This window comes from Acipenser ruthenus, chromosome 36 (assembly GCF_902713425.1).
Source record: "Acipenser ruthenus chromosome 36, fAciRut3.2 maternal haplotype, whole genome shotgun sequence".
Classification (NCBI taxonomy): domain Eukaryota; kingdom Metazoa; phylum Chordata; class Actinopteri; order Acipenseriformes; family Acipenseridae; genus Acipenser; species Acipenser ruthenus.
The window spans coordinates 127,540-150,399 of NC_081224.1; the positions used below are offsets into that span (position 1 = coordinate 127,540).

At 44.6% G+C, this 22,860-nt stretch overlaps 1 protein-coding gene across 14 annotated transcripts in view; it reads left to right on the forward strand.

The window, feature by feature from the left end:
• Positions 1-22,860, forward strand: part of LOC117971988 (voltage-dependent P/Q-type calcium channel subunit alpha-1A-like) — a 140,704-nt gene that overhangs the window by 45,573 nt on the left and 72,271 nt on the right. For all 14 annotated transcript variants that reach the window (XM_059007966.1, XM_059007970.1, XM_059007968.1 and 11 more), the window contains exons 6-8: positions 16,276-16,367; positions 16,739-16,891; positions 17,453-17,640. In XM_059007966.1, coding sequence (XP_058863949.1) covers positions 16,276-16,367; positions 16,739-16,891; positions 17,453-17,640 — 433 coding nt within the window. The remainder of the gene's footprint in view (positions 1-16,275; positions 16,368-16,738; positions 16,892-17,452; positions 17,641-22,860) is intronic.

The window sequence follows — 22,860 nt, forward strand, 5'->3', positions numbered from 1 at the left end:
TCACTGCTCCCTGTTCATGACTAGAGAAGACACAAAGCTAAACGTTTAGTCACTGAGTTCACTGCTCCCTGTTCATGACTAGAGAAGACACAAAGCAAAACGTTTAGTCACTGAGTTCACTGCTCCCTGTTCATGACTAGAGAAGACACAAAGCTAAACGTTTAGTCACTGAGTTCACTGCTCCCTGTTCATGACTAGAGAAGACACAAAGCAAAACGTTTAGTCACTGAGTTCACTGCTCCCTGTTCATGACTAGAGAAGACACAAAGCTAAACGTTTAGTCACTGAGTTCACTGCTCCCTGTTCATGACTAGAGAAGACACAAAGCTAAACGTTTAGTCACTGAGTTCACTGCTCCCTGTTCATGACTAGAGAAGACACAAAGCAAAACGTTTAGTCACTGAGTTCACTGCTCCCTGTTCATGACTAGAGAAGACACAAAGCAAAACGTTTAGTCACTGAGTTCACTGCTCCCTGTTCATGACTAGAGAAGACACAAAGCTAAACGTTTAGTCACTGAGTTCACTGCTCCCTGTTCATGACTAGAGAAGACACAAAGCAAAACGTTTAGTCACTGAGTTCACTGCTCCCTGTTCATGACTAGAGAAGACACAAAGCAAAACGTTTAGTCACTGAGTTCACTGCTCCCTGTTCATGACTAGAGAAGACACAAAGCTAAACGTTTAGTCACTGAGTTCACTGCTCCCTGTTCATGACTAGAGAAGACACAAAGCAAAACGTTTAGTCACTGAGTTCACTGCTCCCTGTTCATGACTAGAGAAGACACAAAGCAAAACGTTTAGTCACTGAGTTCACTGCTCCCTGTTCATGACTAGAGAAGACACAAAGCAAAACGTTTAGTCACTGAGTTCACTGCTCCCTGTTCATGACTAGAGAAGACACAAAGCAAAACGTTTAGTCACTGAGTTCACTGCTCCCTGTTCATGACTAGAGAAGACACAAAGCAAAACGTTGTGTCACTGAGTTCACTGCTCCCTGTTCATGACTAGAGAAGACACAAAGCAAAACGTTGTGTCACTGAGTTCACTGCTCCCTGTTCATGAGCTGCCCAGTAGCTCCCTTGCTGGCCTGTGTTGTTGGCACAGTGGTGAGTGACAGAGAGGAAGGAGAGCTATCATGACTGAGGTGTGCTCAGTGATCCCTCCGGAACAGGGTCCTCCGAGCTGGGCCTGGCTGCGATCATGCCAGCTGTCATGATCTGCACTATACTTATTTATTTTGTAATGTACTTATTTAACCCTTATTTTAACCAGGAAAGTCCCGATGAGATTAAAATCTCGTTTTCAAGGGCCACCTGGTCAACACCCACACAAATTTCAATGAGAAAAACCAACACAAACAAGTTAATCAAATTACAAGAAACAATTTAAGAACCAAAACGAAATGTCTCAGCTACAGAGATTCCATTTTAAAGGTAACAAGACAGCAGATCATATTCTGCAACACTGACGTAGTGAGAGGAATTAAAATTAATTACAAAATCTACGTTACTCTTTGCTCTCAGTCTTTGCTTTCTGCCGCTTGATGAATCTGTATTTTGAAGAACATTTACATTTACATGTTTGAAGTACATTTACATGTTTGAAGTACATTTACATGTTTGAAGTACATTTACATGTATGAAGAACATTTACATGTTTGAAGAACATTTACATGTTCCTGTGGCACAAAAAAAGAACACAAACTGACACTGCTCTAGAACATTTGCAATACCTGGTCCTGCATCCTATTGTTACATTTTCAAGGGAGTCTTGAGAATAATCCTTGGGCTACCAGAGAGAGAGGGAGAGAGAGAGAGAGAGCGAGGGAGAGAGGAGGGAGGGTCGTGGTGTAATGGGGGCCGCTGGTGCTGGTGTAATGTAGTGTTGCAGTGTCTGCATGCCTGCCTGATTCGTCTGTTCAGCAGCACTATACCAAATGGCTGTGTGTGTGTCTCCATTCCCCCAAGCCCTCACGCAGCAGGAGAGAGAGAGAGAGAGAGAGAGAGAGAGAGAGAGAGAGACAGAGAGAGACAGAGAGAGGGGAGTAAATGAAGGGATAGATAGAGATGAAGCAGAGGAATGAGGAATGCAGAGGGAGTGTGTGTGTGTGAGAGAGAGTGGGGGCGAGGGAAGGGATCCTGTGCTGCAGTAAAGCTGCTCTATCTAACTCTGCTGCAGACGATCAATCACCCAGACGAACCCGACCACACTACAGAGCCCTTCCACAAACCGGAAAAATAAGCCTTTAAACACAGAGCTTTACTAAATTAGGAAACTGGTCAAGGATTTTACTGACAACTTAGCCTTTTCATGTCTGTGCTCCCCATATGCTTTACAATGCTTGCCTATGCTTTACCATGCTCTCCTATGCTTTACCATGCTTCCCTATGCTTTACCAGACCTCTCTGTGCTTTACAATGCTTCCCTATGCTTTAGCACACCTCTCTGTGCTTTACAATGCTTCCCTGTGCTTTACCACACCTCTCTGTGCTTTACAATGCTTCCCTATGCTTTACTACACCTCTCTGTGCTTTACAATGCTTCCCTGTGCTTTACCAGACCTCTCTGTGCTTTACCATGCTTTCCTGTGCAGCATGTGTAAACGGGCTTGATGGAAGACCAGTCTGTCACTTCAAGTGACAGCCCTCTGTTTCACATCTCGCTGAGCGGAGCCCTGAGCTGAGGGTAACACGCCCGTCTGTCCTCACTGTGAGCGATGCTTCACACCTCGCTGAGCGGAGCCCTGAGCTGAGGGTAACACGCCCGTCTGTCTGCAGTGTGAGCGATGCTTCACACCTCGCTGAGCGGAGCCCTGAGCTGATGGTAACACGCCCGTCTGTCCTCACTGTGAGCGATGCTTCACACCTCGCTGAGCGGAGCCCTGAGCTGAGGGTAACACGCCCGTCTGTCCTCAGTGTGAGCGATGCTTCACACCTCGCTGACCGGAGCCCTGAGCTGAGGGTAACACGCCCGTCTGTCCTCACTGTGAGCGATGCTTCACACCTCGCTGAGCTGAGCCCTGAGCTGAGGGTAACACGCCCGTCTGTCCTCACTGTGAGCGATGCTTCACACCTCGCTGAGCGGAGCCCTGAGCTGAGGGTAACACGCCCGTCTGTCCTCACTGTGAGCGATGCTTCACACCTCGCTGACCGGAGCCCTGAGCTGAGGGTAACACGCCCGTCTGTCCTCACTGTGAGCGATGCTTCACACCTCGCTGAGCTGAGCCCTGAGCTAAGGGTAACACGCCCGTGTGTCCTCACTGTGAGCGATGCTTCACACCTCGCTGAGCGGAGCCCTGAGCTGAGGGTAACACGCCCGTCTGTCCTCACTGTGAGCGATGCTTCACACCTCGCTGACTGGAGCCCTGAGCTGAGGGTAACACGCCCGTCTGTCCTCAGTGTGAGCGATACTTCACACCTCGCTGAGCTGAGCCCTGAGCTGAGGGTAACACGCCCGTCTGTCCTCACTGTGAGCGACACGGCAACATTATTCCTGTGGTATTGAGTCGGACTTCATTGTGGATTTGATAGTGTTACCCAGTGGAAGTGTCTTCAAGCGTATGCAGGGCCTCGCTCACTGCAGTGTCGGGCGCTGCGTCGGCTGCCTTTCATTTCACATTTCCATTTAGTTTCTTCTTTCAAGTCCTGTCTTGCTTTGAAGATGAAATAACCCCCACCCCCCTGCTGCCTCTCTGCTCGTTTGATTTTTATTTTAAACTGGACCTGGTGACCTTGATGAACTGAACCTAACCAGCGTCCCTGTTTGATCAGTTAACCATGGCCTGGGATGGGACAGCCTGCTGCATGCACAGGGTTACCAGATTGCCACTGTGAAAATGTACTTCCTTCAATTCACGGACGCTGTAGCAGCTCTGAAGCAGGTAAATGACCTGTGTGTATATAATCCTGAGAGCACACTTCGGCTTAGGGAACCGTTGTAAATGCTCCACCTAAAGGAACAGGAACCTCGCTTAAACAACACCTTTTTGGCACCGACAGCGATTCGTTGTTACAGTTCTGTTTGTAACCTGATAACTCATCATTATCAAACTCACATTCAAATGGTTTATTCAATCTTTTCAAAACTGACATAGCGAGAGTAATCTAGAGCTGCTGCTGTATTTTCTAGCGTGTGTCGGGCGGTGCTGTGTTCATAACCATTGTGTTCAAATTCATTCTTGTATTCATAATTACTGTTAAAGCCACTGCTGCATTGTTACCGTATGTAGGGGGGTTTGTTAATTCAATTTGTCAGTTTCACATGTTGAAGCACGTGCGTCATGACATAAGTAATAAATACCTTTGTATTTATTGATTCATATCGGGACTGGCCTTGGCATATTGTGTCCGGCGGTCAATTCTGTCTTAGAGAATACTTCAGCTAAGAGTATATGCTTTGCTTGCTTCCCGAGGGGTGTTCTCTTAGCCAGAGACTGCTGTATATCATATACTGTATATATATTAATAGAGACACAATTGGGACTAACTTAAAAGGCTAACTTGGACTTAAGAAACTAGTCCTGGTCCAGGACAGACTGTTCATTATTAAACTCTTAATCAGAATCTGTAAGCTTGTTTGTATTGTTTTTGAATGCCACTAACATAACCTGACCAAGTCCTGTTAACTGTTCCTTGCCCATCTTTTCTCATGTCTTTAAATATGAGGATATTGCGGCTGTCATTCACACATCTGTATAAGCAGAGTACAGAAAGGGTAACGTGTGACACTCCTGACATTCCTGTAATAGCACTCGACTGTGCTGAAGCGGGAGTATTTTAGGCACACAGAAAAATGTAATGAAAGCTAAAAACACAGAAACGAAAAGCTGGGAAATGAGCCAGTCAGCGTGGTCCTGCACTGCTGTCCCGTTCCCTCTGTTTGTGTTTTTTAATTGTATTAGTGCTGAGTGCTGCCGTCAACTTCCCATCGGATTTATTCCCAGAACTCTCTTAGCTGCTTTCCGGCCTCTTGGACCCTCTACCTCCTTGTGGTTTAATTAAATGTTATATTTAGCACTCTTGAAATGTTACAAGTTTACATTTTGTCATCAGAGATGCAGTGACGTCAGCTCTGCCACACAGATCAGTCACCGTCAGCTGTACCAGCCCACAGCCTCCCCTGCCCGCCACATTCAAAAACTTACAGCTAGAGGGGGTTAAAAATGACATCGTCAAGCTCTGTTACAGCTCAGGAATTATAAAACAGAATTGAAAAATGCAGCATCTATTGGGTTTATGTTTGTGTTTGTTTGCTTTTTTCCAAATAGCATTTTAATTATTTTATAATAAGAATTACATCTGGCCTTATAACATAACCCCCTCCCCCTTCACTGCACTAAGCTCCAGCAGCCTGCCTGGTGCTCTGAAACTCTCATTCAGCTCCCCCTCCACTGTGCTGAGCCTATGCCGTGAGGAGACAGCATGAATAATTACTGTATCAACGTAATGCAGCGTGTGCTGTGTGATGCAACCATACCTAGCGTGCGTGTGTGTGTACGTGTGTGTGTGTGTGTGTACGTGTTCGTGTGTCAATGACCTGTCACATAACACAGTATTATTTTGCTTATTACATTTTTGAGAGTCCATCATCCATCCACCAGCAGGTAGTCTGAGAACAGCAGGACTCGTTTCATATCACAGCACCTCCCTTGGCCTGTCAAACATAACGTTGCTTTCTTAAAACAATAACTACGTTCATATGAGATTGCTCGAGATAGACATTCACACTCCTAAACCAAGACATACAAGCTGATAGTTTTAAATGACATGATCTAGCACGGATGCGGTCTGGTGGGGCATTGTTAGTTCAGACCCTGAATATAATGTGGTATCATTCTAGTATAAATGGAGATATTGGCAAAACATTCAAGCAAATTATTTAAATGTATGTTTTTTTAAAGATTGAATAAAAAATGATCCAAAGTCAGCCTGTGTTCCAAACAGGGCTGTGATGGAATCTGGGCAGAGAGCAGAGCATTAGGGAATGAAACTTGCTGAGTGTGCATCACTAATGGAGCTGGAGAGAGAGAGAGAGAGAGAGAGAGAGAGAGAGAGAGAGAGAGAGAGAGAGAGAGAGAGAGGGGGGGGGGGGGGGAGGGAGAGAGAGAGAGGGGAGGAGGAGGAGGGGGAGGGAGAGAGAGAGAGAGGGGAGGAGGGGGAGGGAGAGAGAGAGAGAGAGAGGGGAGGAGGAGGAGGGGGAGGGAGAGAGAGAGAGGGGAGGGAGAAGGAGAGAGGGGGGAGATAGTTTATGTATTTATTTTAACGGTACAGCAGTCTCTGTCCTGCAGATAGATACAGACACAAAGCTAATGAAGGACAGCATGCAGTGCATGTGCAGGTCTATGGAGGGAGGGGGAGAGCAGCGCTGGTGGAGTCGCTGCCATGTGACTTGCTGTGGCCCGATTACTCCCTGAGTGTCAGCTGAGTGAGGAGAGACTGCTGAGCTCAGCACTGAGAGAGAGAGAGAGTGAGAGAGAGAGAGAGAGAGAGGAGGAAAGAGAGGACTGAGAGAAAGTGAGAGGGGAGGAAAGAGAGGACTGAGAGAGAGAGTGAGAGGGGAGGAAGGAGAGAGGACTGAGAGAGAGAGAGAGGGGAGGAAGGAGAGAGGACTGAGAGAGAGAGAGTGAGAGGGGAGGAAGGAGAGAGGACTGAGAGAGACAGAGAGAGAGAGGAGGAAAGAGAGGACTGAGAGAGCGAGAGTGAGAGGGGAGGAAGGAGAGAGGACTGAGAGGGAGAGTGAGGGGAGAGGGGAGGACAGAGGGAGTGTGAGATGTTGTATTCCTGTTGTTGATTAGGTTTTGTGGTTTGAACACAGGGCTTTCTTTGGGTTTGTATCCTGGTCTGGCGTTATCTCATGACTGGAGGCTCCCCGTGTTCTGAGATAATGAATGAGTTTGTTTTATTAGTTAATAAATGAATAAGGCGCACACAACCTGAGCAGCACACCACTACACTGACTGCACCCCCAGGGGCTGCAGCGTGGCAACAATCTATCACCTGAATTCCCTGCAGCCGCACTCCTCCTCTCCTCCCATACTCCCTGGAAACAGCTTTCCATTAGAAGGTCCACACTTTCACACTCTGAAAGCGCAGCTGAGACAGCAGCTTCTGAGAGCGTGAAGCGTTCTCACAGCTTCCTAGACCCGCCCTGATCTTCACAGATACAAGCAGGGCGTTTTATTTGGATTCTTTTATTTAACCTACAGTGTATATTTAACCAGCAAAGTGCCATTGAGATTAAAATCGCTTTGTTTTTTCAAGGGAGGAGGCCTGGTCAAGAAGCAGCACAAGCAAGTGAATCAAATGAGCATAATAATATTCAGAGCATCGACCAAAATAAACACACGTTTATCATTAACCCTTTCATGCACCGTGACCTCATATGAGGACGGATACATATATATATATATATATTTATACAACAATGGGGAAAAAAAAGAAATACAGATCATGAAAATAAATATTTATTATGTGTCCAAAACTACTTTTTTCATCTATTTTCACGCATGAAGGTCTTAAGATTTTTTTCAAATGAATACACTGTAGGAATGAAGCGAATGCAATCTTCCTGCTTGGAGGGTTTCGATTGGGAGCTTGAATCAGGGAGTACAGCAGCATTCTGCCAGTGTCAGCTCAAAGCTTTGCTGGTTCCGCTGCGTATTGAACCCGTGTCTGAGTGAGTCTGCCTGGCAGCAGCTTGTTCTTCTCCGCTCCTGCCTGAACTGGGGGAGCTGGCAGGGACTGGTGCCCTGCGGCTGCATTCCCAGTGGGGTCTCGCATGGCTGTATTTATAGAAAGACGCTACTGCATCGTCCTCAATGTGTCAGACTGACTCCGCAACTCACCACTAAGTAGAACAGCGTGCAATAGTAATATATACCTACAGAATCTGTGCATTCATTCTACAGCTAGGGCCAAAAGTTTTGCATCACCCAAGAGAATGAACTCTTTTTGCTTCATCAAGTCGAATGAAACCTGCTGCATAATGTTACGTTGACATTTTAAATTACATACTGCTTTGTAGTTTTCCATAGACTTAACGAAAAACTGAAAAAAAAAAATGGATGTTTAACATGATGTTAAATAAAAGATCTAAATTATGTTCATGTAGTTTCTTTTAATTATGTTGCAATCCTAAAACTCTAGGTGACGCAAAACTCTTGGCCATAGCTGTATGTGTGTGTGTGTGTGTGTGTGTGTGTGAGAGTGGTAATGTGTGTGTGTGTGTGAGTGGTGTGTGTGAGTGGTGGTGGTGATGATGTGTGTGTGTGTGAGCGGTGGTAGTGATGTGTGTGTGTGAGTGGTGTGTGTGTGTGAGCGGTGGTAGTGATGTGTGTGCGTGTGTGAGTGGTGTGTGTGAGTGGTGGTGGTGATGATGTGTGTGTGTGTGTCAGCGGTGGTAGTGATGTGTGTGTGTGAGTGGTGTGTGTGTATGAGCGGTGGTAGTGATGTGTGTGCGTGTGTGAGTGGTGTGTGTGAGTGGTGGTGGTGATGATGTGTGTGTGTGTGTCAGCGGTGGTAGTGATGTGTGTGTGTGTGTGTGAGTGGTGTGTGTGTGTGAGCGGTGGTGGTGATATGTGTGTGTGTGTGTGTGAGCGGTGGTGGTGGTTGTGGTGATGATGTATCTTTCTGTATGGCGGTCTCTTTGTGATGGCCTCTTGTTTGGAGTCTTATCATTCTTCTAATAGCTGATTGTGCAGCTCCCTCCTCCACTGTGACACAGCGGCCATGCCAGACCTGACCCTGTGTGACCCTAGAGCCTCACTGCCCAGTCCAGCTTTACTGGCTGTGAGCTCGGTTGGAAGTCTCCTGTATGAAAAGGGTGTGGCGTGTCTAATTAAACAACACTGAAAGATGGAAAGGCACACCGCTCTGCAATGGAAACGGTGTTTAATAGAAACTGACCCTCAAAACGACCTCTTCAAAGCAAGGCCGGGGTGCAGCATCAGAGAAACAGGGCTTCACTGAAGTTTTAATGAATTGAATGAAGCTTTTTTCAGAAAGTCACGTCAGACTGGATGTCCGAGGAGTTAGAGCTGAGGGACTGGGAGGGAGGGAGGCAGTGTGGGTCGAGTGGTTTGTCTGGTGACCTCTTATTTGTTTAACAGGTTTTCTACAGAGTTTTTTTGCACACTTTGTATAAATCTCATTCATGATCACAGTATACACCAAGCTGACAATCTGCAGATTAAAAGACACACTTCTAGTCAGGTCAGCAGTGATGAATCATTCCTCTGGAAAGCTGGCAAACAGTGTGCGAGTCCTGAGTGGACAGGGGTCCCTGCTGGGCGCACACATGCCACTCCGAGCCTTGCCAGGTACAATGGAAGACAGCCTGCCACGGCAGCAGCTGAAGGAGATGTGAGTGTGAGTGGGAGGGAGAAGGGCACACAGCGGGCCCATGTGACCAGCTCGCAGCTCAGCACATTGCCTGAATATATCCCATGGTGTGCGTGTGTCTGAGGCTGTCTTACTGTTTAGCAGAAGAAGAGTGAGAAATTCCAAACCTTTCAAATCAAAATCATAGAAATAAAAGAGCCCCCCCCCCCCCATCACTGGGGAGCTTCGAACGGCTCCTGAATTCTGATGATTCCCTGAGATTGTATCAATGAGCCGGGGCCCTGTTGCCGTGGAAACAGTTATGAATGAGAAGAGGCTCGTAACCGTGGAAACTGTGTGAATGAGAAAATGGCCGGTTGCCATGGAGACCTGGTGAATGGGAAGAGACCCATTGGCGTGCTGCTGTCAAAGGGACTTTAATAAGATACATTGAGAGCTGAGGACTGTTCCTGCAGCCACTGCACTGCACTGCTCCTACACGCACACTGCACTGCACTGCTCCTACACGCACACTGCACTGCACTTACACACACTGCACTGCTCCTACACACACACTGCACTGCACTGCTCCCACACACACACACTGCACTGCTCCCACACACACTGCACTGCACTGCTCCTACACACACACAAACTGCACTGCACCCACACACAATGCACTGCTCCCACACACACTGCACTGTACTGCACTGATCCCACACACACACACACAGAGGCACACAGACTCACACACACACACAGACTCATACACACACACACTGAGACACACAGACTCATACACACACACTGAGACACAGACTCACACACACACACACTGAGACACACAGACTCATACACACACACACACTGAGACACACAGACTCATACACACACACTGAGACACACACACACACTGAGACACACAGACTCATACACACACACACTGAGACACAGAGACTCATACACACACACACTGAGACACAGTCTCACACACACACACACTGAGACACAGACTCATACACACACACACACACACTGAGACACAGACTCATACACACACACACACACACACTGAGACACAGACTCACACACACACACACACTGAGACACAGACTCACACACACACACACTGAGACACACATACACACTGAGACACACAGACTCATATACACACAAAGACTCATACACACACACACACACACACTGAGGCACACAGACTCACACACACACACACACTGAGACACAGACTCACACACACACACACTGAGACACAGAGACTCATACACACACACACACACTGAGACACACAGACTCATACACACACACACACACTGAGACACACACTGAGGGCAGCAGTGTGGAGTAGTGGTTAGGGCTCTGGACTCTTGACCGGAGGGTCATGGGTTCAATCCCAGGTGGGGGACATTGCTGCTGTACCCTTGAGCAAGGTACTTTACCTAGATTGGTCCAGTAAAAACCCAACTGTATAAATGGGTAATTGTATTTAAAAATAATGTGATATCTTGTAACAATTGTAAGTCGCCCTGGATAAGGGCGTCTGCTAAGAAATAAATAATAATAATAATAATAATAATAATAATAATACACACACACTGAGACACACAGACTCATACACACACACACACACACGGAGACACAGACTCATACACACACACACTGAGACACAGACTCATACACACACACACACACTGAGACACACAGACTCATACACACACACTGAGACACACAGACTCATACACACACACACACTGAGACACACAGACTCATACACACACACACACACACTGAGACACACAGACTCATACACACACACACACTGAGGCACACACACTGACACACTATACAGGAGTATATTAATGTTTCCACAGCATCCCTTTCCTGTCACATCAAAGCACATCACAGCTAACATATTAATAGTGTAGTATTCCTGGCCCGACTTAAAAACTTGAAAATGCATCAAAGCTGCCCTTGTGAAATTGAAACAGACTCTACATACTGTATGAGTGCAGTACCCTGTGTGTGCTGCATGATTGCACACTGTGTGTATTGTGCACAGTGTGTACTGTGCACAGTGTGTGTATTGTACACACTGTGTGTATTGTGCACTGGGTGTATTGTGCACAGTGTGTATTGTGCACACTGTGTATTGTGCAGTGTGTATTGTGCACAATGTGTGTATTGTGCACAGTGTGTATTGTGCACAGTGTGTGTATTGTGCACAGTGTGTGTATTGTGCACAGTGTGTATTGTGCACAGTGTGTGTATTGTGCACAGTGTGTGTATTGTGCACAGTGTGTATTGTGCACAGTGTGTGTATTGTGTACTGGGTGTATTGTGCACAGTGTGTATTGTGCACAGTGTGTATTGTGCACACTGTGTGTATTGATAAGTCGGCACACCACATGGTTAGGCAATGGTTGGCATGCAGCTACCGACACTAATGATGAGACACGAAACCCACAAGCAGATGAGAACTTGAAGCATACATGGAAGCTACTGTAAGTCAAGGTCAGTGCATCAGGTCTAGAAACAAAAATGCCATCCCTCTTCCTTAATGATCAGATCGGGTCCTCACTGTTTATGAACTAACCCCTGATTGTAAGGTTTCATGGAACAGCAGGAGGAGCTGCCATGCTAAAGCCACTTTGTTTCCTCCGAATGGGGAGCAGCTGGGGCTCCTCATCGGGGCTCTGTCCCTTTAAGGTGAAGGGCTGTGCTCAGCTCTGTAGTCCTGACCCAGTTCCACTCTCTCTGCAGCGATAGCTTTTTGTGAAACAAACATCACTCACTGATCTCTAAAGTGAGCACGAGAACTCTCCTGAGTGCCACTGCCTTTTCCAATTCATCTGCATTTCTTAAAATGCATCTGCAAAATGCACCAGCTTTCCCAGTGCAGCAGGTCTCAGGACTGGTCATACAGAGCCTGAATGTGTGGAGGAGGAGCCTCCACACCTTCGTGTATTTCAGCAGAGTGCGATGGAGGTATCAAGCAGTTTTAGGGTATTAAAGTGGGCAAATATCTGATTGCTTGGAAAACAGACATCTGGAATGTGCTGGTACGCAGCCCCTGATACTTTATCAAAACTGCAGTCTGTAACCTAGTTAAATCTAAAAAGACACCTCTCTCTGTCATGTTAAACAATCACATTTCAACACACTGAGATCAAACTGGATCCTCCTTACCGTATTCTCCCCCTGTTTTACACTACTGTGGCTGGTTGCATGAAAAGCCTTAAGTATTACTAAGTATAACACTTAAGGATACATTTTCCCTTATCGAGGGTGTTAAGCTGCTTTCTGCAAAACTCAAGGAACACTTAAAGGGAAATACTACTCAGTGGGAAATTTAACTGAAGGGGTTTCATGCAACTGGCCACCGTACTTTACCTTTCCTGTATAGTATTTTAGTATTGAGATCACAACAGTAAATATCCCCCTCAGACCTGGTGAGAATGGAAGAGATTGATTGACTGTGTTTCTTCGATATCTGCAGCACTGCTTATTCACCCTGGGTAGAGCATTCTGGTTACACAAGTTATTAAGAGTATCAGGACCTGGGGATATTGGAGAACGGTATGTAGGTCATGGTGATCTAGTCTTTCATGTTACCGATATAGTTCCAGCTTGTTTTTTACAGCTGTGGTGGGGATGTATGTAAACCAACATGCTTTCTGAAACAGCATCTCTTTAGAGCAGCTGAACGGACCTCTGTGTGGATCATGTAGAGCTGCTTTATATACAGCTCCCTTTGTTGTGTTATTATAGTGCTTAAAACTGAAATGGAAGGAAGGGCTGCATGTGTGGCCCTAAACAGCTCTGAGAGCCACCAGACCCAACAACACATCCAAATGTCAGAAACTTGCAATTCAAATACATAAAGAACTCATCCAAAATACATTCACTCACTGAAATATAAGCAGTGTTACCATTTCAATTGAATAACAAATATAATTCAAAGTAATGTGCAGTTGCTGCCATTAATGTGACTTTTGGGAGACCATAGTTTCGGACAGCTCAGCAGAGAGATCTCTCTTGCTAATGTTCCTCTTATTTCTCCTCTTATTGAAGCAGCTGGTGTGTTTGACTCTCCGACACCCTTTCCACTGACTCTTGTCACAAATGTATCCATTTTAAAAGCTCTTCGCTATGGCTAACTCAAACCTTCTCTTCCTAATTTCACTGCAGTAAAAGTGTCGCACAAATTAAAATTACTAACAACAGCCATCTGCTAGCAACGCGCCACTCATTCTCATGGTGAGACTTGACTATTAAAACTTGCAGTTTTAAAGATAAACAATGTTTTTCTAAAAATACAATATCTTCAAGGTTTAACCTTCTACAAAATAATTTCTTTTTTTGTTTCGTTAATTTCACTAACAACTAATAAATATTTACAAAACAGTGACAATGTTATGATTGTCATGTAACTGTTAGAAATGCTTTGTAAAATAAGGCAGTGGGTAAAGGAGAGACTGTGCTTTGTATGATATTATTATAGTTTAATAATCTGAACACCACTTGCACTGACTGATAAGAAAACACAATCTCGGAACTTCATTTACACCAAAAAAGTTAAGAAAACGTATCATCAGTCCAGGACGTGTTAGGTGTTAATGTGTGTGATTATTTAAAAAGCATGCAGGACCTCTTGTCGTTACGTTTTTCTAATGTCTGGTTACGCTGTTCATAATACACTCTGTGTGTTTTTTTTACACTGGTTTGGTATAGTAAAGCTAGACTGTGTGAATCACATCGATAATAAGAGACCCTCCCTCCCTGCATAAATGATCCTGGGACTGGGGCAGAAACACGGTTTCAATGTTTCACTCCTGCTTACCATCAACAGCTTGTTTTTCTGCCGTTTTTTATTTTTTTTTGTATAAACTTGGTAAGGTGGTGAGGGTCATTTTAGGACCCCTAAGGGGCCGCAAGCAGCACGTGATTTCCCCACCGCTGGCTTGAAACATATCTACCTCTCCTTCCTTAATTGCACAGTTCAACTGAAGACTGCAGATTTGTCATTTAAAATACATAAAAGTGAATGCTGTATATTGAGGTTCTGTGTTACTACACCTCCATATAGTAAATAGGACTTTCTTAATAGTTCACATACAGACAGTAAACTGCGTATCACTCTTATTATTGCAGCAGTGTGTAATTGCCAGCTTTCATAAGCTCTAAAGTTGATCCGGTAAGTGCGTTTCAGCATTTACACTAGACCTGTCTCATTTTGTTGAATTGAGATTGTTCAAGAGGTCAGTGCTGCCATTGCTGCTTCAGCCAAGACTGTCGTAAAGGCAGGTCTGCAAACGCTTCAGTACTTCCCTAATACATCGCTATTGTAACAGTCCTGATAATAATTAGAATTACTGAGTCACAAGAAGAAAAAAAGAGCTAATGGTGTCCGGCAGGAACATAATTCCATTTTTTTTTAGCTTACTCAAGATTTTTTTTGCTGGTTGAGTTAAATGCTTATTGATTGAGTGGAGGTTCAGATTGTATATCACAGTCCCTAATGAATGAGCTTTTACTGAAATTAACATTATGTGGACAGTTATCAGGCTACACTTGCTGATTGGCTCTTACCAGAATTAACATCATGACTGGGATTCTGTCTCCCTCTCTCTCTCTCTCATTCTCTCATCTCTGCCCCAGTTTGAGTTAGTGGGATTAAAAAAGAAACAAGGACCAGGGGTCACAAATGGAGATAAAGGGGCATTCAGAACAGAAAATAGGAGGCACTTTTTTACACAGAGAATTGTGAGGGTCTGGAACCAACTCCCCAGTAATGTTGTTGAAGCTGACACCCTGGGATCCTTCAAGAAGCTGCTTGATGAGATTCTGGGATCAATAAGCTACTAACAACCAAACGTGCAAGATGGGCCGAATGGGGCCTCCTCTCGTTTGTAAACTTTTTTTTTATGTTCTTATGTTCTTAATTTAAGGAAATACCCAGACAAAGCATAGCAACATAGAAAATAGAAGAACATTACAAAAACCACACCTCATCCTGCAACACTGTCACCTGAGAGACATTCACCTGTGCAGGAAGTGCTGAGCAGAGAGAGCGCAGTTTCTGACAAGCTGCCTGTGCCTTCGTTTAGAAGGAATGAAGTCGATTTGCCACGGCGGTGACAGTGTAACACAAGGAATCATTTATACCCCCACTGTACTTAAAAAAGAAGTAAAAGGACTGTTAATATATCAAGGGGTTCTGGCAGCATGATAAACGACAATCATTTTAAAAGTTTCCCATAGTAAAAGCATGGCAAAGTGTAATGAAGCACACTGAAAGCATGGTCAAAGCATAGGCAAGCAATCTAAAGCAGAGAGGTATTGTAAAGCATGGCAAACCACGGTAAACTATGGTAAATAGCAGAACCATGGAAAAAAGCATGGGGGAAAACTGCAGAAATACTGTGCAAAAATACTGTGCAGTCACCTGGACAGAATCCTACCAACTTCAGTGTGGTCACCTTACAACTGAGCCACCGTGGACAGAATAAGACATCAATGTATTCAGATATATTTAGTGTATACATCAGAGTCTGGGAGTGAGTGTAGAGCAGCTGTGTACTGTATCAGAGACAAGGAAGGAAGGTGAAGACTACGAGTAAATTAACTCACAGATATGACTTTGTATGAAGAGGTGACCCTATTGTGAAGGCTGTTTCTATTCTGTTGAGGAGTGGAGACAGAGGATTGCCCAGCTCGAGTGGGAGTGGTGCTGACAGGGCTGGCTCCACAGTTCAGTCAGTATTTCAGGCCTCTCCTTGTCAAGGGGCACCTAATGGGAAGTTACTCTGGCTCCAGGTGCTTAGGCCTGATTGCCTCGATGTCTGGGGATGTGTCACAACTGGGCGAGATGGGTCTGGATTTTTATTTGTATTTTATTGTAAATCTTTTTGACTTGCTGTCTCTGTCTCTCCTCGCAGCATCCTGGCGACGGCGGGCTCGGACTTTGACCTGCGAACTCTGCGGGCAGTGCGAGTGCTGCGGCCCCTCAAGCTTGTGTCAGGAATCCCGAGTATGTGAGATAGAGGCTTCGTCATTACTGTGCTGCACAATCGCCACACACACACACGATTATCTTAAATCATGTTTCAACTCCGCTTTCTCTCTCACAAACACTGTTTCTTTTTTCTTCTGCTTTTCACATTTAAGAATAAAGTCATAACACTGTCAACACGAAGAGAGAGGAACCAGACATGTAGGCAGCAGTGGCATTGATCCTTCTTAGATTTCAATGCCTGTCAGAAACAAGATTCATTTTTGAGTACAATAAATAATCCCAACTAAATTATGAGCACGTTATCACGATAACTGATTGTTGAGTCAGTGTGTGTGTGTGCCTGTATAGCGAGTTCACACTCCCTCTCTGCTCGTGTTCTTCTCCAGGTTTACAAGTGGTTCTCAAGTCCATCATGAAGGCCATGATCCCTCTGCTGCAGATCGGGCTGCTCCTGTTCTTTGCTATCCTCATGTTCGCCATCATCGGGCTGGAGTTCTACATGGGCAAGTTTCACACCACCTGCTTCGACATCTTCACAAGTGAGTATGGGACAGTCTGGGACGATCTGAAATCTGTCTGAGCTAGGTTTCTTGATTTCTAATGTGTGTGCGAGCTTGTTAGAAGTAAAAAGTGTTTTTTGTAATGTTCTTCTATTTTCTATGTTGCAATGCTTTGTCTGGGTATTTCCTTAAATTCAGTGTAAAGGCCAGCTTGTGGAAAGTTACTGATAAGGACACATCCCTTATTTGGGTTTGATATACGGAGGTTGTTGGTGTCTCTTCCGTTGTAATCTCTTGTAGTAATATATCTTATTAGCAGGGTGTGTGTGTGTGTGTCAAATGCATGATGTTTATTAGATGGGCCAAGAGGGTCCCAAGCTATACAGGAAAACAGTTACAAAAGAAAGAATTGCTAAAGAATGATGTCATCTCAGGTTAGGTATACAAAGGCTTGGTAATTATATTAAAATGCCCTTTTCATATTGCATGCTGATTTTGAAGTTTAATAAAGCATTTGTATTAAACTGACTCGTTGTATTGAGTGAATCACTGACGGTTAATCCACCAGTGTCACCAGTAAGTGCGTGTTGTGTGTTTCAGGGGAGAGGCGAGAGGACTACCCCTGCGGGAAGGAGCTCCCGTCCCGGCTGTGTCCCAACGGGACAGAGTGCCGAGGGTACTGGATCGGACCCAACTACGGCATTACCCAGTTCGACAACATCCTGTTCGCTGTGCTCACCGTCTTCCAGTGCATCACCATGGAGGGCTGGACCGACCTTCTCTACTATGTGAGTCTTTTGTTAATGTAAGACATGACAATCTGTACACACCATAAGACAGATCGATTGGCTACATTTCTGGTATGTGATTTATAATCCTACAATTCTTGGACACAGGGTTTTATTCCTACGGAATTAACAAAGTCAAAACAGCCGCTCACCTCTCTACCTCACTCCTGACCTCTCAGCAATAACACTCTGCTCACAATGATACAGTGCTGCTCACACAGCTTCCACAGGGAGGCGCAATCCCTGCCTGACTGACACATACATGCACAGTTCATAATTATATAGTTATATAGTTAGAGCCTTCGTAATTTGAAATGGGGAAGTCCAGCAAACAAAGCATTCCAGTAATCTAACTGAGAGACAGCAGACAGGAGAAGGCACTAGCGGACACGATCGTCTGCTTGACGACATTTCCATGTATTTCATGGAAGCAGCAAACCCGGTGGCACAGCCACATTCAGCAGTTTTCACATTTGTTTTTTGCACTCCCCCGGTGAGTCAAGCACTCAGAGTAATGAGAACAGTGGTGGGCGCCTGCACTAATAAATCAGTGCAGATCGCTGGTGATCTGGGCTGAGAAAGCGATTGGCTGGAGCAGACCAGAGCGTGACACAGCAAGAGCCTCAGCCTTATCCTAGTGTCCCACAGCAAAGGGAAAGCGTGGCAAAGCACAGGTAACAATTAAAAAGCATATTCGCACCCCCCCAATACGAGATCCACACAAGCAAAATTAGACTCACTTGAACTCCTGGAAGCATCATCGTCACATTATGACTTCATGTTGCTCTCCAAACCTATAGTATATGAAACATGCACTGCTGAAATGTCCCTCTTCAAAGCACACCCACCCTTATAAAAGCGCCCCACAGTAAAAACACAGCAAAAAAATATGTTTAAAAGTTTAAATGTGTTACAATGCAATCTAACTCCCCCCTCCCCCACCCCAGCCTCTCCTCTAATCAGCTCCCCCGGTACAGCCCCCAAGTGCAGCAGCTCTCCCTCCAGTCCATCTTCACTGCTCTGAAAGGCACCTGTCTGTGACGCACAAACCCAAGACCGCCCGTCTCCTCTCAGAAGGGACTCACTGTGATTCAGGTTAAATTTAGAAACAGCAGGAGATGAACATACACACACACACAGACAGACTCTCACTCACGCACGCACGCACACACACACAGAGACAGACACTCACTCACACACACACACACAGAGACAGACATTCACTCACACACACACACTGAGAGACAGACACTCACTCACACACACACACACACTCTCACTCACGCACTTTCACAGAGACAGACACTTACTCACACACACACAGACAGACACTCACTCACTCACACAGCCCAGAGCAGCCTGCAGCTCTGCAGCATTACCCAGGCAGGGGCCTTGCTCTTGTTGTTGTTCTGCACAGGGTTGCTAGATTGCCAGAGTGAAAAACTGGGACATTTTTTTTATTCAATGCATTGATACTGTAGCAACTCTGAAGCAGTTAAATTAACTGAATGTATATATACTAATATATATATATATATATATATATATATATATATATATATATATATATATATATATATATATATATATGGGCTTCAGTGAGTTACAGGAAAATAATTCCATCTAGGGTTTCTGTGATATCATAAATTACGAGAGCGAAGGTGGAGTTTATAAACTGTCACAGAAACCCGAGATGGAATTGTTTTCCTGTAGAGACCCATCTATTATTTTTTATAATACATGGATACCCTTGTGATGCTGATATTAAAGAAGACGAGGTTCAGCAGTACAGTTGTTTTTTTTTTAAACGTTGTGTTTCAGTGCTGTACAGACGTTCTGTCATTATCCGTTAGAGCTTCAGCTTTATTTGGATGATTGCCTTTACCTTGTTTTAATTTCCCGTTCCTCTCTAGTTTCTCTGAGATACGAATGTACCAGCTTTATATCATTTTTTTATGTTTTCTCATTTTGTTGCTCATTAATGAAAATTTCTGTACTGTGGGTGCTGTCGAGTGATTGAAAACGAGACATTTTGTGTTTGAATTGAAAGTGATGGTCTCGAGGAGTCGAATGGGTCAAAGTTCAAGTGTATTTTCCTCTAGAGGAATTATCACTTTTTGACGTCACTACTGTGGTATTATGCCTTTATTTCCGAATGGCTCAGGATGCAAATATAGCCTTCCTCCCTGTATTATATATAATGTATTTTTATTATTTTTGGATGTACAGAAAAAGGTTTAAATGATAAATATATATATATATATATATATATATATATATATATATATATATATATATATATATATATATATATATATATATAAAGTCAGATATAAAAGTGGCTGTGTTAATCCAGACACAATTGGGACTAACTTAAAAGGCTTCCCTAGATGTGATCCAGGACAGAATATTAATTATTAAACACATAGTCAAAATTAATGTTCACTTGCTATTGCAGTTTTGTACTTAAAAAATAAAAAATAAAAACAGTGAATACAGTAGTGAAACCGTGATTAAACTCTCAGTAAAACTGGGAATGGATCAAACTGCTATGCAATGGGAGTCTTATTGCCATCCCTGATATGTGACCATTGTGCTCCTAGCCTTGCACTTTCTATTGATTATCCACAGCTCTGTATGATTCTCCAGTCAACGCTCCTTCACTTCCCTTCATCTCTGTTTCCCTGCACCTCTCTCCCTGCTTTCCCTGCTCTCTCTTACTCTCAGCCCCTCCTCTTTTCCCTCCATGTCTCTCCATCATTCTATTTTTAATACTCATGTTTTTATTTTACCCAGAGACATTCCTGCATTCACTATACAAAAAGCTTATCAAATTTTAATAGAAAAAAAGGCACTGCAGTAAACACGAAGCAGAGGCCACTGGAGAGTGCGGTCATGTGATGAGAACTGACTGTCGATCTGGAATGGGGGGAAGGGCGCATTACTGGGGATTGGGGTTCAAATCCTAACTTAACAAATGTTATGCCTCTACACCCCCTACTGGCTGCATTTCAACATCACCGCCTCTCAAAGTACAATGTGAGGAAGCTTGTTTAAATCTAAACAAATTGATTCAGAGAATTACTTTACCAAGATCAACTTCTGCATCAAGATTGTCCTAATTATTATTATTATTATTATTATTAGTAGTAGTAGTACTTCCTGCACAGAGAAGATAGATAATAAATGATTTGCGACACAGAGCCCGATGCGACAGCCTCATAAATTAGACTCTGTTTTCGTCTGTATTGATTCTCTCATAATTTTACAAGAGATTTAAAAATAAAAGCTTTCCGATTGAGGACAGGACTGTTCAGTAGAATAGATTGGAAAGCATTGGCAATATATAAATTGTCTGAGGGGTGTGTGTGTTTTTATTCAAAAGACAAAACACATTTCTGTATTTTTTACAAAGCATGGAATTGCCTTTTCTATTGCCAGGGTGAGAAACGGTCCAGGTTCAGTTCAGCAGCTCAGTAATGTGATCCAGGTTCAGTTCAGCAGCTCAGTAATGTGGTCCAGGTTCAGTTGAGTGTTTATTTCTCATTTAGAAACCCTAACATTTTTTCTTTTTCTCCTGTGTAACCATGCAACCCTTTAAAGTGCACCGGAGCAAGTGTGAGAAGCTGGTTCCAGCCTCCTATTCTCAAGGCAGCTCAGTGGATCCCAGTGCAGGCTTCAGTTCCCCTCCCAAATCAACAATAATCCGAGAACAAACTGATTTTGCTAGGGCTAGAATCAGTGTCAAACACTGGGCCGCTGCTCTGCAATGGCTGATGAACCTTCAATGCTCTGCCCCTGGTCAATCAGACAAAATGAGCTGTTATTGCCTGGGATTGCAGTGATCAGTTATCCGAGCAGGCAGTAATTAATCAGGCTGCTACCAGCTCAGCATGTCAATCGCTCCATAATGATGCACCGAGCAAAGTGCTGGCGTAACGCAAAACCTCAAAATCACAAAACAAGCTGCCTTGACGTGTGACCCGAAACCATGCGCCAGTTCATCGGAACTCACTAGTGTGTGGACAGGCTACATATTATTATTCATTTAAAAAATCACTCAGCTGTTCTGCAAAGCCTACAAAAAGCAGTTTCATTTTGGACTGCAAAGGTAAAACACATACTGTATACACTCAAAAGGGGCTGTAGTGTAAACGTGCAAGATAAAGGAAATAGCTTGTACTGTTTGTATTCAATGTAATACAGTACAGAACATTACTGTGAATAGTTATGAAAGCACATCCCAACAAAAACATTCCAGCTTCAGACTTTCTACTCTTCTACCAGATCAGGAGTTTTAACACTTTATTCAAACTCCTGACTGCTCTGTGAATAGCTCCATAATTGCTTCCAGCAGTACAGTGTCTCCTTCCAGCCCTTCACACAGCTGCTGCTGGACGGGGAGGGCAGGGAGGCGGGCTGGCTGGGTGAAGTGTGATCGATGGCGGCTTCATTACCAGGGATAATGTCTCGCTGCTCACTTTCCTGACAGCGAATCTGCCTCTAATAGCTGCAGCGCGGCCGACCAGGATATATGGGTCACTCTCAGACAGAGGACACACCGCTGCCGTGTGCTGTCCTTGCTGCTTCAAGAACACTCCAAGAAAGCAGCCGAGACTGGGGAGGGGAGGCAGGCTTAGCTGGGACACCTGGGGTCGGATGGGCAGGAGGAAGGCAGTGTGTTCAAGTGTTTAGAAATCAGCTCCACCAGGAGAACAGGAATGCTGAGACTGACCACAGGGCAGTGTCAGGTCGAAGGGTATCTGTAGCAATCTCGAATGGGAAAATAAGGCGCTGAGCAGCATGTGCCTGCATTCTCCAATCTCTAGCAGCCTCCAGTTGTCCCAGGCGACTCTCAGTTCTAATCCCCTTTCCTGTTGGATGCTGTCCTGGATGCAGGGATGTCGTTCTCTGTGTGCAGCTATTGCTGATACTGGCAGCGAGCTGTTGATCTTGTTACACTGTTCATCCAGTGCTAATGCCAAGTATCGCAGCACCTGCTCATGATGCCAAGGGAAGCGACCCTGGCTCAGAGCCACCTTACATCCTTTGAGAATGTGCTTCAGGGTAGCCGGACATGCAGGGTTCTCTCCTACCCACACATTGGAAGCTGATCCTCTAATGTTCCATTGTCCACAGGTCTCGGCAGCCAGTCTTACGCTGATCCACATACTCCCATCTCATGCAGGCTCCAATAAATACCCTTGTAAAGTTTCACAT